This window comes from Mauremys mutica, chromosome 2 (assembly GCF_020497125.1).
Source record: "Mauremys mutica isolate MM-2020 ecotype Southern chromosome 2, ASM2049712v1, whole genome shotgun sequence".
Taxonomy (NCBI): Eukaryota; Metazoa; Chordata; order Testudines; family Geoemydidae; genus Mauremys; species Mauremys mutica.
In genome coordinates this window covers 299,934,596-299,948,707 of record NC_059073.1, presented here as the reverse complement: position 1 = coordinate 299,948,707, position 14,112 = coordinate 299,934,596, and the positions used below count along the sequence as shown (strand labels likewise).

The window sequence follows — 14,112 nt, the reverse complement described above, 5'->3', positions numbered from 1 at the left end:
GCTTCAGTTCATTGGCATTTTAAAAACATTAAAACCGAATGTTAAATAAAATGAATCCAGAGTCCTTCTGCATGGATGAAAAGAGAGGTCCTTTTATTCAAAAGGGCAATTCTGACTGTTCTACTGTAAACAGTTCCCCCTTTTAAATATACTGTGAGAGGAATTAAGGCTTAAACATTCTAAATTAACTGCGAGTGGGGCTGAAAAGGGGGCTCTGTGAAAGCATTATGAGTGTTGCATGACTGAGCGATGGGCAAGAGGCTTTGTGTAGGAGACTGTTATGCATGGTGCCAGGAGCTCTGTAAAAAGGGCTGGGGGTGATCAATGCCCAAGGAGAGCTGATGGGTTCTGGGAAGATGCAAGGGGACTAAGGGGAGAAGGATGTTTGGGGCTGCAGGAGGCAGGCTGGTGGGTGCCTGAGAGAGGTGGGACACGCAGGATGCTGGGTGGTTCTGGGTGGCTAGGGGGATGCCAGGGGCTGAGGCAGTGGGTGCTATGGGAGTTCTGTAGGTGCCCAGGAGGGGCCTGGGTCATCCCCTGCCCCTTATTAGCTCCCCCACTGTCCCTACGCCTGTGAGTGGAGTTCAGCTCTGCCCACTCTCTTTAGGAGGGGATTTCCCCTTTCCTGTTGCAATTGGCCAGGCTCTGGCTTGCAAAATGCGGCTCCTCCCCGGGGTCCTGCCTCAGGGGAGGGGTGACTTGGAGCAGAACATTCCGCTCCCTTCGCCCCCGCTCAGGCGCTGCGGTTGCGTGGCGCGCCGCCGCCGCCGCCGCCAGGGGCCGCCCCGAGCGCCTGGTCCCAGCCCCGTGCGGCCGCTAGGGGGCGGCTCAGGCGGCGGCTCAGGCGGCGATGGCCTCTGCCGGGCGCTACGGGGCTCTGCGCAGGGCGGAGCTGAGGCTGGACTATCTCCACGCCAACTCGTGAGTGGCTCCGCCAGGCGGGCGCGGAGAGCTGTGCCTGGTGCACGCCGGGCCCCCCCTTGCCCCCCGCCGGTCACAGCAGCCTGGGGCACTGCGGGTGGGAAGCCCGCGGCGCTGGGGTGTGGCGGGCAGCGGCAGGAGGCGTGAGCCGCTGGGCAGCGCGGTGGGTGCAGGCCCTGTGCTTACAGGCGGCTCAGGCCGCGGGAAAGGGCTGTGCCCTCTCGGTGTGTGCTCGGGCTGCTGAGTCATACACTCAGGCCTCCCCCCAGTAAAGGGTCTGTGCTCTTTAGAGGGATAGTCCTGAACCCACCCCACTCCCCCTCCGGCCCGGGCCCCTTACACTCTCCAGCTCACTTCGCAAGGGGAACTTTCCAGCTGTTGTAAAACCAGTTCCCATCCAAGTGCTGGCAATTCCCTTTCAACAACATAGGGCCAGTGGTCCCCAACCTTTTTGTGGCCAGTAGCACATTCATGTTTTCAGAAGGGTGTGGCGGGCGCCAACAGTTTTTCAAGGCTTATTTTGTATTTGTACATTAAATAATATGAAAAACATATTTAATATTACATAATGTATGAATCCATAAGATAAAAAGGGTAATTTTACATGTAAAAGGTATTAATTAAATTATTTGGCAATTACTCTTTCACCTTACCATGTGAATTTGCTCTTTTTTATCTACCTGTAAGAAAAATTAAGGAGTTTTTACAAAATAAATATCATAAACAGTTTTCATCTTATTTATTTTTAAAAAGTAAAACATTGTTGAACTGCTGGTCCAAATATATTTATTATTCTTACTTTAACATAGAATGAAGCCTGCAGCCCTGGAGTTCTCTGTCCCCAGCAGGCGCAGGGCTGTGGCTTCTCTCCCCTGATGGGCATTAGGCGGGCCACGTGCCTGCCGGGGACAGAGAACACTGGCGCCCGCAGCCCCGGAGAAACTGGAGAAAAGCCGCAGCCCCGTGCCTGCCAGGGACAGAGAACGCTGTCACCTGCAGCCCCAGAGTTCTCTGTCCCCGGCAGGGGGGAAGCCAGAGAGAAGCCACGGCCCCGCGCCTGCCAGAGACAGAGAACACCGTCGCCTGCAGCCTTCGGGCCCCGGAGTTCTCTGTCCCCAGCAGGTGCAGGGCTGTGGCTTCACTCCCCTGCTGGGCACTAGGCGGGGGCACATAAATGCGCCGGCGGGCGCTATGGCACCTGTGGGCACCACCTTGGGGACCACTGACATAGGGAATGTCTTTTAAAATAAACCTCTGCTGTCTCCACTCAGTCTGTAACAACGACTGCTTCTAAAGCACTTGCATCTGTAGCTCTCGAAGAGCTTTAAAAGGGTAGGTATGCTATTTCTCAGGTAGGGAAACTGAGGCACGGGGGTTAAAGCGTATATTTTCAAAAACATTTGCTACTTCTGGGTACTTAATTTTCTGCCCCAGAGTGCGGCTTTGTTCTTTTCCTGAAGCATTGAACATCAGCAACTGAAGGCAAGGGGAATTACCAGCATCTAAGCACCCCAAAATAGCAAGCATTTAAGGTAATTTGGATTGAGTGACTTGTCCAAGGGACCTACATCAATTTGATAGCTAAATTAGTAACAGAACTATACCCCTCTGACTCCCACATCTATGCGCAGTCCATTTGACTGTAGCTTCCTGAGTTCAATAAAAGTTGGTTGTGGGGAGGAAAAGTTAGCTGGTCTTCCTGCATGAAAAGCTGAAGAAATCTGGCAAATGTTAAGAAGCCTACGATGTGTTCCTATCTGACGTGCTTTCTTTTCCTGTGTATTTTGTCTCCCACGCTTGCACCACCACTGCAACTCTAGTGGCAGTAGCAGCCATCGCTGCTGCCTGCAGGAGACTGAATCAGCACAGGTCACAAACTAGTGTACACTGGCTGCTGTTGTCTTAACTATTGTCTTCTAATCTTGCTGAGACATAGGCAACAGTTTTACACACTGGCAGCTAATCTATTCTGGTTCTCCCTTGAATGGGTTAGGTAACAGTGGCAAAAAAAAATGCTGTGGTTGTTGGAGTCCCAGGCTGCATCTGCACTAGAAAATGCTACACACATTTTTCCCGCCTTTGTGCCAACAATGACTTAAGCACTGTTGTACATAGTGCTTGGGTGGCTTAAAAAACTCTCTTTCTAAAAGGGCTTGGGCTCTATCTAGTCTAGCACTTACGTTACTGCTTGCACTGGTGTGGCTGCACAATTGCTGGAATATGGGTGCAAAGTAAAAGTAGTTTAGTTAGGACAAGAAGTAATGATTTTTATTACCACTTAAATAACCTTTTGGGTGGGAATTGAAGGATATTGTTCCTTACGTGAAAGAGCAGAGTTTAAACCCTCTCTCAAGAGTCCTGTGTTGCTGTCATGTTTCATTTTTGTAGCTCAGAAGTTTGAGATGTACAAATAAACAATATTTGAATTTCAGATGCTCTTTTAATGTTAGAATAATGCTCTGCCAAAAATTCTTCATTGAGAGTATAGGATTTTGAGGACAAGCTTTAGTCTATAATGTGTCTCTTTATATCTCCCTATAATAAAACTTGAAAATACAGTGTTAAAATGAAAAGTCTGACAAGTTCCGTAACTAGAGCACCATTAGTATTCTTGCAGGCAGCAGTGGGCATTATCAGCTGTTGGTGTGACTTAAAGCACAGTTGTATTTAACAGAGTTGAGCTAAATCCCTAACTCTGTGGAGAATGCCACCTGCCTTTGAGTCAGTCTGTTTATCTGGCTCCCATTCTCCAGCTCCTGTACCTTAAATCACCTGCTGTTGCTGAATGCAGGATGAATTGATCCTTATGTGCAAGTTTTTATCCTCAGATGCACAATTGCCCAGCTGCATTGTTGGGGCAGGAGAGGTGGCAGAAGCACCACAGATTGGCCACAGCTGGAGGTAGGACCACGAATGGGTCTAATGCTCCTGAGTTGGTACAAGGAATCCTCTGAATTAGATGTCTGGCTGGTGGATCTTGATCACATGATCAGGGTCCGACTGATTGCTGTATATGGGCTCAGGAAGGGATTTCTCCTGGGTCATATTGGTAAGGACCTTGGAGGACCTTCCTCTGCAGCAAGGGGAATAGATTGCTGTTGGGATCATCTAGACATAACTCACCTAATCAGTTCCTTGCTATTGCAGGGGTCTTTGGCATTGGTAGCACCTCAGTCTCTCCTGTTCTCTGCCAATGGCACACAATAGTTTAGAGATGCTTGAGGATGAAAGTGCTTACTTTAACTAACGTTATTGGGTTCAGTGTGGGGTGTCTGGTGTAATTTAATGGCCTGTGATATACAGGAAGTAAGCCTAGTTCAGTGTTTTCACCCTTTTTTCATTGGTGGGCCCCTAAAAAATGTTGAGTGGAGGTGTGGACTCCTTTGGAAATCTTAGACATCGTCTGTGCTCCCCAAGGGTCTGCAGACCATAGGTTGAAATTCACTGATCTCGATGATCTAGTGATCTGACCTTGAACTATCTGAAAATATGAAATTGAATCCTCCTTGGGGAGATATGGCCTGATTTTAAATCTCATTAGAATAGTAAATAGAGAGTAAACGCACTGGGAATGGAGTTACACTGTTGTGAGACCAGAACTAGGCTCAAGAATATTGATGTCTATATAGTTCTTAATAGGTCGTAGCATCACAGGGAGCTTGTATTGCTACTTGCCAGTGCCACAAAATGAAATTAGCTTTTTCTACCAACTTCAAAAAAAAAATCAACAGTGTAAAATTTTTTTTGGCTTATATCATAGCAGAAAACAAGCCCTTTTAACTGCTTCACCACTAGGGTAGAAAATGTTCTGATGTGTAACACGCATAATTAGAGAATGCAATATACATAACAGGTTAAAGTGCAGAGTGACCAGCATATTCTGCCTGCAAATTCAGTTTTTAGAAATCTTTATCACTAACCTTCACAATAGTATGTGTGTATTTGAATCTTAAGTTAAAAGCTGCTTTCATACAATTTCATGTATTTCAGTGTCAGGAACTGAACATATTTCTTATGTAGATTCCATAATACACAGATGCTTGATTTGATATTACCAATTGCTTGTAGGTTTTAACCAACAATTATCTTTATTTTAGCACCACTCACGACTTTCTCTTTGGAGCGATTGCTGAACTGATTGACAATGCCCGGTAAATATTATACTTGTAGGACCCAAGTTCTTTTATTTATGGGTTTAAATGTTTTGCAAGGCTGACTCTGCCAGTGAGAGGTGGAGAAATGTTTCCACAGGTGAAAGTGATAAAGTAATTTTCAGGATTGCCTGACACCTTGTCTACACTACAAATATTTTGCTAGTTTGTCTATCTCAGCATAGCCTCCTAGTGTCAATGCTGTAACATAGACACGGCCTAAATTATATACAAGTGTACCATGGGACATGATCTCAGTGAAACAGTACTTGTCCTACTTCAGTTTTAATTGTTCTTCATTAATTGAAGTTGTGAAGCATTTTAAAGCGCTAATTCTGAGAGGCCGGATGCCCCACTGGAATTGAGGTCACTGAACATTTCGTAGGGCTGGTCCCTCAAATATCAGGCCTACAGTGTGTCTCACTAGCAAATCATGGTAACTTTAATGATTGAATTTAACCATAAAAGGTCTGATTCTGCAAACTAGGTGTGATACTTACTATTCACAGTAGCAAACGCTATGCTCAGTGTTTGAAGGCTTGGGTGCAAAGACTGCATATAAGGTGACAAAAACAAGTAAGTTCAGACTTAGGTGTCTTACGGAGGATTTGGCTGCAGGCCTGTTGTGTAGGCCTCACTGCATACGTGTTCTCTCTCAAGTGGGTTAATGCTGGGGTGGTGTTACATACAGGGCCAGCTCTAGGATTTTTGCTGCCCCAAGCAAAAAAAAAAATTTTGGCCGCCCCTCCTCCTTTTTTTTCATGCCCCCTGGCCCCTCCCCAACTCCACCCCTTCTGAACCCCTTCCCCAAATCCCCAGCCCCGCCTCCTCCCCCAGGCGTGCAGCATTTCCCTCCCCATTAATTCCTGGGGCACCCATGACCTCCCACCCTAGCTCACCTCCGCTCCGCCTGCTCCCCCCCGGTGTGCAGCCGCTCCGCTTCTCCCCACTCCCTCTCAGGCAAAGGAGGGCAGAGAAGTGGAGCAGCGGCGCGTTCAGGGGAGCAGGCGGAGCAGAGGTGAGCTAGGGTGGGGGGGCGCAGGAAATAACGGGGGATAGAGGACCACTCCCAGCTCCAGCTCACCTCCGCTCCACCACTGCCACCTCCCCCGGGCGCCCGCCGCTCGGCTTCTCCTTCCTCCCAGACTTGCTGCACAAAACAGCTGTTTCATGCACAGCAAGCCTGGGAGGGAGGAGGGAGAAGAGAAGTGGTGGTGGCGCACGGAGGCGAGCTGGGGGGGCAAGTTGGGGGGGCGGAGGCACTTTTTCCCCATGCCCCAGAATCGGCACCTATGATGGCCGGCGCCAGAATGCTGCCCCTAGAAATGTGCCACCCCAAGCACCTGCTTGTTTTGCTGGTGCCTGGAGCCGGCCCTGGTTACATATGCTGAGGCCAGGCCTATACTCTAAAGTTAAATTGACAGCTATATTGCTTAAGGGTGTGAAAAACCCATGCCCTGAGTGATGTAGTTAACCGGCTTAACCCCTAGTGTAGACTGTGCTAGGCTTGATGGAAGAATGCTCCTATTGAACTAGCTACAACCCCATGGGGAGGTGGATTAAGTAAACTGATGGGAGAACCCCTCCCATCACTGCAGTGAGTGTCTACACTGAAGTGCAACAGCGGCACAGCTGCAGCATTTCAAGTGTAGACAAGCCCAGTGTGGTTAATAGTAAATTGACGCATGAGAAGTCCCCTTTATTCTGCACCCATTCATCTGCTTTCTTTGTACCTCTTCCCCTTTTTCTTTTCCCTTCTTTGTGCTCTCCCTTCTCATAATATAGAGTGTTTCCAATATGCCCTAACCCCTAGGGCACATCTGCTAGTTAATGTTGACTGGGCTCAGGTCTTGGAAATGGCTGTCCAACACACTCTGAGGAGATACTTGTGATTGGCTGTAGTTTTGCTAGCTGCAGGGACCCCAAAGTATCAACTAACTAAAACATTTTTATTGTGCACACATACAGCTTCATTTTAAGAGTTTAGTTGTTTTAAACAGGTCCAATTCTTTCAAGTATGCAAAATGATTAGTCACACTGTGCGTGACTCACTAACTGGGAAAGTATTTCATAATGCAAAGCTGGTTTTTGTAGTTTGTGCCACAATGCTCAAACATGGAGAAATTGAATTTTTAAACTTTTTCTTTAACTTAGTAACTTTGAGTATAGCTAAAAATAAAATAGCTCCTAGGGTAATGCTAGGTCTTCAGTGTGCTATAGGTTTAACTACTACCAGTTTTCAATGCACAGTTTTCCTATTATCTCCAAGTTCAAGTGGCAAGAACTAGAATGTCAGACCCTGTTTCTGTTATGAAACATTTTTAAAATAGAAAAGATAGCTGCCTGGTTAGACTCATTAAGCTAAATTCAGTAAGAATAACTCTTCAAGTACCAAGAAAAATCTTGGCTGGCAGAAAAATCTTGACATGTCCTTTCAACTTGTGCAATAGAATTTTGCTAGTTAAAATGAAAGTTTGGGAGATATATTTCTGATGAATGAATTTTGCCGGATAGTCATTAGGTATAGGCACATGACAAGCAAGGAATGACTCATCAAAAATATGCTTTGTTGATTGACATGACTAGTGTAGGTAAGTTTTAGTTCTTTATGATTCTCCATGGCATTTTAATAAATGTTTCTAGTATTTTTGGTAATATGAAGCCTTGGGAACCCTCTATTAAATACTTCCTAGTAAATAGAGAGGTGACCATTTTATTTTGCATGTGACTTAAAGGATTAACCAAGTTCTCCTGCACTTGTGGAAAAACTACTTTTCCATGGATATTTTGCATTGCATCTAGTCTCTTGAAGATTATATGTGGGATAATTGCTAATAATAGTGAAGCAATTAAAGAGGGATTGCACCTGGATATTGGGAAGAGTACAGAAAAGTTTTATTGGGCCAATATTTGTCTATTCTATTGCTGCTGCTGCAGACTTCTGATCCCTGTAAAGTTACTGGCATAATTCTCCTACATGACCCAACAGTGAAATCTGAATCTTTTCTCTGCCATCAGTGAGATGCCGTGGAAAGATTTGTGAATAATTCAGCTATATCACTTCATTAAAAGATCAGATAAGAGGAGGTAACTTTGACAGGAAATGGGTGTTTGATGCCAAACTAACTCTCTCTAAAATCCATTATTAACCATTTTGGTCTGAAACGTGGAATTTCTTCCAGATCAGTAGCTCTGAGGTGTTCATAGAAATAGGTGAGTAACTGACAAACTATCAACATTTAAGGCACTTAATCTTTGGATCATGCCTTCTTTTCTATGCTAGACCTTATGTCACCAAGATTCCCATTAGCTGGTGCTCTGAGTCTCTGACCTACCTTCATTGGAGTGTTTGGATTTGAAACAAATCACAGATAGTAATATGAGAATCATGATTGTTGCATATTAGCATCAGGAACATTTAAGTGCTTTTTTCTTCACTGTCCCTGACTTATTTAAGCTTCCTGACCTTCCCCGCCTCACTGGCACTCTTGGGGCTGGTCTACACTGGGGCGGGATCGATCTAAGATACGCAACTTCAGCTATGTGAATAGCGTAGCTGAAGTCGAAGTATCTTAGATCGAGTTACCTACCATCCTCATGGCGTGGGATCGACGTCCGCGGCTCCCGATGTCGACTCCGCTATCGCCATTCACGTTGTTGGAGTTCCGGAGTCGACAGGAGCGTGTTCGGGGATCGATATATCGCGTCTAGATGAGACACAGTATATCGATCCCCGAGAAATCGATTGCTACCCGCCGATACGGCCGGTAGTGAAGACGTACCCTTGGCTTCATTTCTTCTGAAAGAGCTTCCATTCTAAAACTTGCTAATTCTTAATCCTTTTATTGTCTCTTTTGGTATCAACCATAGATGCTGATCTGACAGCTCTCTCCAATATGTTTGTGATCTGAATGGCTTGGATAAAGGCCAAAGAACATCGTGTCTCCTGGAGGGTTGTAGTAAACAAATAATGCATTAAGGCCTGGCTTCAGGCATTTTTCCTTTGAAAGACACCTGAATTCTGTAAAGCTTGAGAAGGACCCGTAAGAATCGTTGCTCTTGGCCATTTTCATCAGTTGTGGGCCCTTTGGCATCCCTGTAGCTTGCTACAAATGGATATAAATGGCTTTGAAGTTAAAATTACATCTCTTTGTGGAATGATTTTGTCCCAGTCCTGTTGATGACTTATTAAAGGTGAAATCCAAAACTTTTTGCTAAGGCTTGAGTTCGGGGATCTTTGGTTCCCTTGGAACAATCAGTAGCATTGGAGTCTTACATGGTAACCTAGGGGGGACACAGCTATCTCCTCTGCTTTAGATGTTAGTGGTGCCATCCACTGTTGTAGGGGAAATCCAACAACCTGCTCCTGGAACTTTGCGGGTAAGTAAGGGCATAATTCTGGATTCCTTATATTACTTCAGCTCTCATTGGAGGCAAAAGATTTGGGTAGGCAAAGAATGCAGGATTGGACTCTAAAGGAGAAAGTGACTTTTCTCCACTTGGACTCTAACTTTTATTTACAGTTTCAAATTAATATAATTTTCTTGACTGCAAATTAATAATTTTAAGTCTACACACACTGAGTGCCAGTAACATGATATCCTCTACAAAGTTACCACACTGTAGTATGAGATAAATATTGCTTTAAGTGTAATGGATTACTGTAACATTTCAGATACTTCAGCAGCAACTGTTAGTAGAGGGCTTGTTATTGTTGTCCAAATGACTCGTTGTGTGGTGTTGATATAACCAAAGGGTGCTATACACATCTAGAAAAGAGACCATCTTTTCCTGTAAGGGCTTACAATCTAAAGACAAAACAAAGGACAGGTAGGGGATGAGGAAACATACAAGCATATGAGCCTGGTGAAGAATTGGTACAGCTTTGTTAGTCACATGTATTCTCCTTTTTTTTTTTCTCTGTGGGCAGAGGAAGGTAATTTTGTACTCTTGTTTTCAGAGATGCAGGAGCCACCAGACTTGACATATTTACTGGTAAGTGCCGTAAAAAATAGTTAAAGGGGGTGATGCCAGTTGTCAGCAAGAGACATATCAAGAGGGCATTGGTCTGCATCTGATTCCTCAGTTGCAGGTGTCTGCCTGCATGCTATCATGGTAGTTGAAAATTTGGCTTTGGAAATATCAGGTGATGGGGTTTCCATTTCCCTTGGGAAATCATCCCACAAATAAATGGATGTTGTCTTTCAGGAGGCTTGTTTAACTGTCGTTAACTATTTCTTTCAATGGCTGGGGTACAGAATGTATAATGGTTCTGCATGCTTATGAGTATTGTTGGCAGTATCAATGAACAAAGGAATGCAGAAGTATTTCAGCTTTCTTGTAAAATCAGGTTTTAGTATTTTCAGCAGGGCTGTTCAGTGGAGATATATAAGTAGCTTAAAAAAATTCACTGTTTCTCCTCTTTTTTTTTTCTCATTTTATTCTGGTGAAACATCTATTTTGCAAAGCTGAACTCTCACTGACATTTGTATTGTTTGGCCAGCTAATCCTACTGAAAGCTGGAGTAGAGCTGGCCTAATCCCTTTGCCCCACTGAGTTACAGACTAGCCAGATTCCCACCATATAGCTTCCCTTATGGGATGCTGAGATGTCTCATGCTGGTTTCTACCCCTTGTTTCTACCTGTTTTTCAAGTTGCATCATTCACTTCACATGCCTCTGAGACCTCCAGCTGAGATATTGAACAGACATCAAGACTTGCACAGCTCTCTTTCTTTAGCTAAGTCAGGTTGGAAAGTGGTGTCCTGACAAGTTGCTTTTTTGCAGAACTTAGAACACACACACAAAATATCTTAATACTTACAAACCACTGGGTTTAGATTACAGAAAATTAGAAGTATAGTAAAACAGCGGTTTGTCATTTTATTATTTCTCTTCTTTGCTGAAAAATGACTTGTGTGAGCTTTGGGTATCAGTTACAGGGATCAAAGGGCAATCCAGACCAGTGAGGGGTTGTGTCACCACTTGTCCTGCAACCCTGTGCCTTACAATGCTTTGCTAATATAGCTCCTAGCTGAGATGCTCACAAGCAGCCTACAAGTGTCCATGTGGTAGACAGCCCTGATTCAGCAGCTTTAACCTCAGCAATACCTCATTCTGGCTTCCACCAGCCTTGGTCACAGCCAGCAAGGTGACCCCTGCATACTCTCAGTCCTGAGTTTTCCTGAGACCATGTACTCTATAATGTCCACACCTTTTCTGGATAGTTCAGAGAAATAAGGTTTGTTGGTTCCTCTAAAGACACAAAAGCACAGAACAGTTTATAAACTGAACTGGGGTAAATATATCCTTCCCTTTAAACATAGCACTGAGTTAACAGTAGGGCATGAGTTAAGTGATGTCAAGTAAAAGGAATAAAGTTAGAGGGTTACGAGCAAATAAAAGTGAAAACATGCATCTAAACATCTAAATCTTAACCTAGCAAGGTACAACCTTTGTTGAAGATGGCTTCTCACCTCTATTCAGTTTCCAGAGACTTCTAACTCCCCCCCAAGCTTTCTCAGCTTGTAAGCACTCTGTTCCCTTGTCTGTGTAGTGATGGATGCCAAAGATGGCTTCTGTCCTTGCTTAAGTTGAGTTATTGTTTCAAGAGGCAGGAGGACCTCACACTGTTTTTTCTTTCCTGTGGCCTTCATTTCCTGTATGGAAGTGGAGCATCCAGTATTTTGATCCCACCAGACTTAATTTACATAGGATACAGGTAATAGCTGCCTTCTTTCCTGTTTGGCCACAGACTTTAAAGCATAATTTTATGAAGTATCCATATTTCTCCATATAATGTTAATACATTTCACCATGATATTACCACTAGTGTGTCATTAGCTTTCAGAGAAGACCTCACTCTATACATTTTTATAATACAGTAATATTATATACAGTCAGTTGATTCAATCACTTCTCACTTGAGATTCAGACCCCTATGGCTTTATATACCAGTAAACATTTGAAATGATTTCTTCTGAGGGTTACCCCTCAATGTAAAGTTTATTCAAGTTGTGAGGAAGGCAACATGGAGTCTGGCGGCAAAGGAAGCACCATGCTTTTTTTTCTTTCCCCACTTGTTATCTTAATAAATTTGTTTACCTAAAACATAAAAATGGACCTTCATCGTCTTTGCGTGACAATCAGACTAGTCAGAGAATCAAATATATATTCCTTTGTCTGGGGCACACCTGTTTACCAACACCCCCTGACATGCCATAATTCCGGCATACATCCATAACTCTTAATACACACTGCGTACATACAGCACATAAGAATATTAATGATCAGTCAGTTATTAGTTTTCATATGATACCTCACAAGACATATTTTGTACAAAGATTATTACAATCGTGTGTAGGATGTGAAGAGAGGGCTTGTTAGATCACAATCTCCCTTACCAGCAAATTAGGTTCTACAGGTATTTCAAACACGTATTTCTCTTTTTTTCAGTGGATAATGACAAGCTCCAAGGGGGATTTATGTTGTGCTTTTTGGATGATGGATGCGGCATGACCCCTAGTAAGTTAATTATAAAGATGCTTAACTGGTTGTTCAAGGGAATATTCTGCAAATAAATAAAAATACCAAGTATATAGAGACATTATTTAAAATGAGTTTTATATATGTATATATATGAGTTTTATATATGTATATATATGAGTTTTATATATGTATATATACAAATTTACTTACTGTTTTTAATATTTTTGCTAGCAGAGTAAATTAGTCCTGAAGTTTTTTTTAAGCTGTGCATAAAATGACTAAATTTTCTTGGAGAACTTAAATGTAAAATCTATGGATTATTACAGAAATATAATTGCCCTGCTTTTAAAGCATAGCACCACCACATATCAGAAAATGGTCAGAGTTCCAGGCACAGTATTACCAGTTAATTCACTGTTTTCAAACAAACAACCAAACACAACCAAACCGTGAAACATTCATTTGTTGTTAGGATCTCTCCCATAAAAGTATGGAGTTTAACATTGCTGTCCTAGCCACATTTAAAATCCTGCTATAATTACTTTTTGGCTCCCTGAACTTCCTCTCTAGCTTGCATTAGACGTGGTATTTTTCCCACTGTGCCTATGTTTTGTCAAACTGCTGTATTTCAAAAAAAACAGGAGTACTTGTGGCACCTTAAAGACTAACAAATTTATTGTAGCATGAGCTTTCGTGAGCTAAAGCTCACTTCTTCGGATGCATAGAATGGAACATTGTATTTCAGTGTTCGATGATGCATTCCTTGCTTACTATAGGAGTTCCTACACTGTTTTTTTTATTAAAACAAAACAAAACAAAACCCCCTGGGATAGTTCAGAATAAAGGCTACAGTGAAAATGTAACATCAGACTAATTTCCACGTATCACCGTATTTCCAGCCAATAAATAGTGTACTTTCCTGTTCCCTAGGATGGTCACTTAATGATGCCAGTTTCAGGGAGTCTGTGAGCCCCGGCCTGCTCCACTCCAGTTGGGCTGAAGCCCAGAGCAGAGCCTGGCTGGTCCCTGGAGTTTTTATAGCATGTTGGTCTCAGAAAGGAAAAGGTTGAGAATCCCTGACTTAAAGCACACTTCAGTGTACATCATAGGCAGCAATCAAAATAAAAATAGTACTTGTTGCTCTGAATTTGTACATGACATTGATCCCTTGGTGCAATCAGTTGTCAAGTGTGAATATCACAGTTGGAGGAACAGAAATGATACAGGAAGCAGCAGAGATGAATGTCACCTAACTATAAGTCTTTATCTCAGTGGTGCCATTTTGCTTATAAGAAGAGGATCAGTAGATGTTCACCTCCGTATACAATGGATTTTTTGTGTGTGGTCCCAAATAGACAATTCCCCTAAAACTCTAACAAAGGATCTTTATGATGGGACTTGCATTGGTTTAAGGAGTGTTGGGTGTAATTCTGTATATTTTGCTATCATATTTTTGCAAAAGTCATGGGGGTATTGTAATGCTATAGTACTAGGCAACGTTGTGCTACTAGCAGCTCAAGACTTTTCAGATAAAATAACATTGTACCAGTTTG

At 43.4% G+C, this 14,112-nt stretch overlaps 1 protein-coding gene across 4 annotated transcripts in view; it reads left to right on the top strand.

The window, feature by feature from the left end:
• The first annotated feature begins 835 nt into the window (after positions 1 to 835).
• LOC123362615 (MORC family CW-type zinc finger protein 1-like) overlaps positions 836 to 14,112 on the top strand; it is a 95,501-nt gene continuing 82,224 nt past the window's right edge. Inside the window, exons 1-5 of one of the 4 annotated variants that reach the window (XM_045003010.1) lie at positions 845 to 921; positions 3,750 to 3,822; positions 5,019 to 5,072; positions 10,033 to 10,067; positions 12,527 to 12,595. In XM_045003010.1, coding sequence (XP_044858945.1) covers positions 12,556 to 12,595 — 40 coding nt within the window. In that variant the 5' untranslated portion in view covers positions 845 to 921; positions 3,750 to 3,822; positions 5,019 to 5,072; positions 10,033 to 10,067; positions 12,527 to 12,555. Of the gene's footprint in view, positions 922 to 3,749; positions 3,823 to 5,018; positions 5,073 to 10,032; positions 10,068 to 12,526; positions 12,596 to 14,112 lie in introns of all 4 variants that reach the window. The other 3 variants (XM_045003008.1, XM_045003009.1, XM_045003011.1) reach the window with 3 other exon arrangements.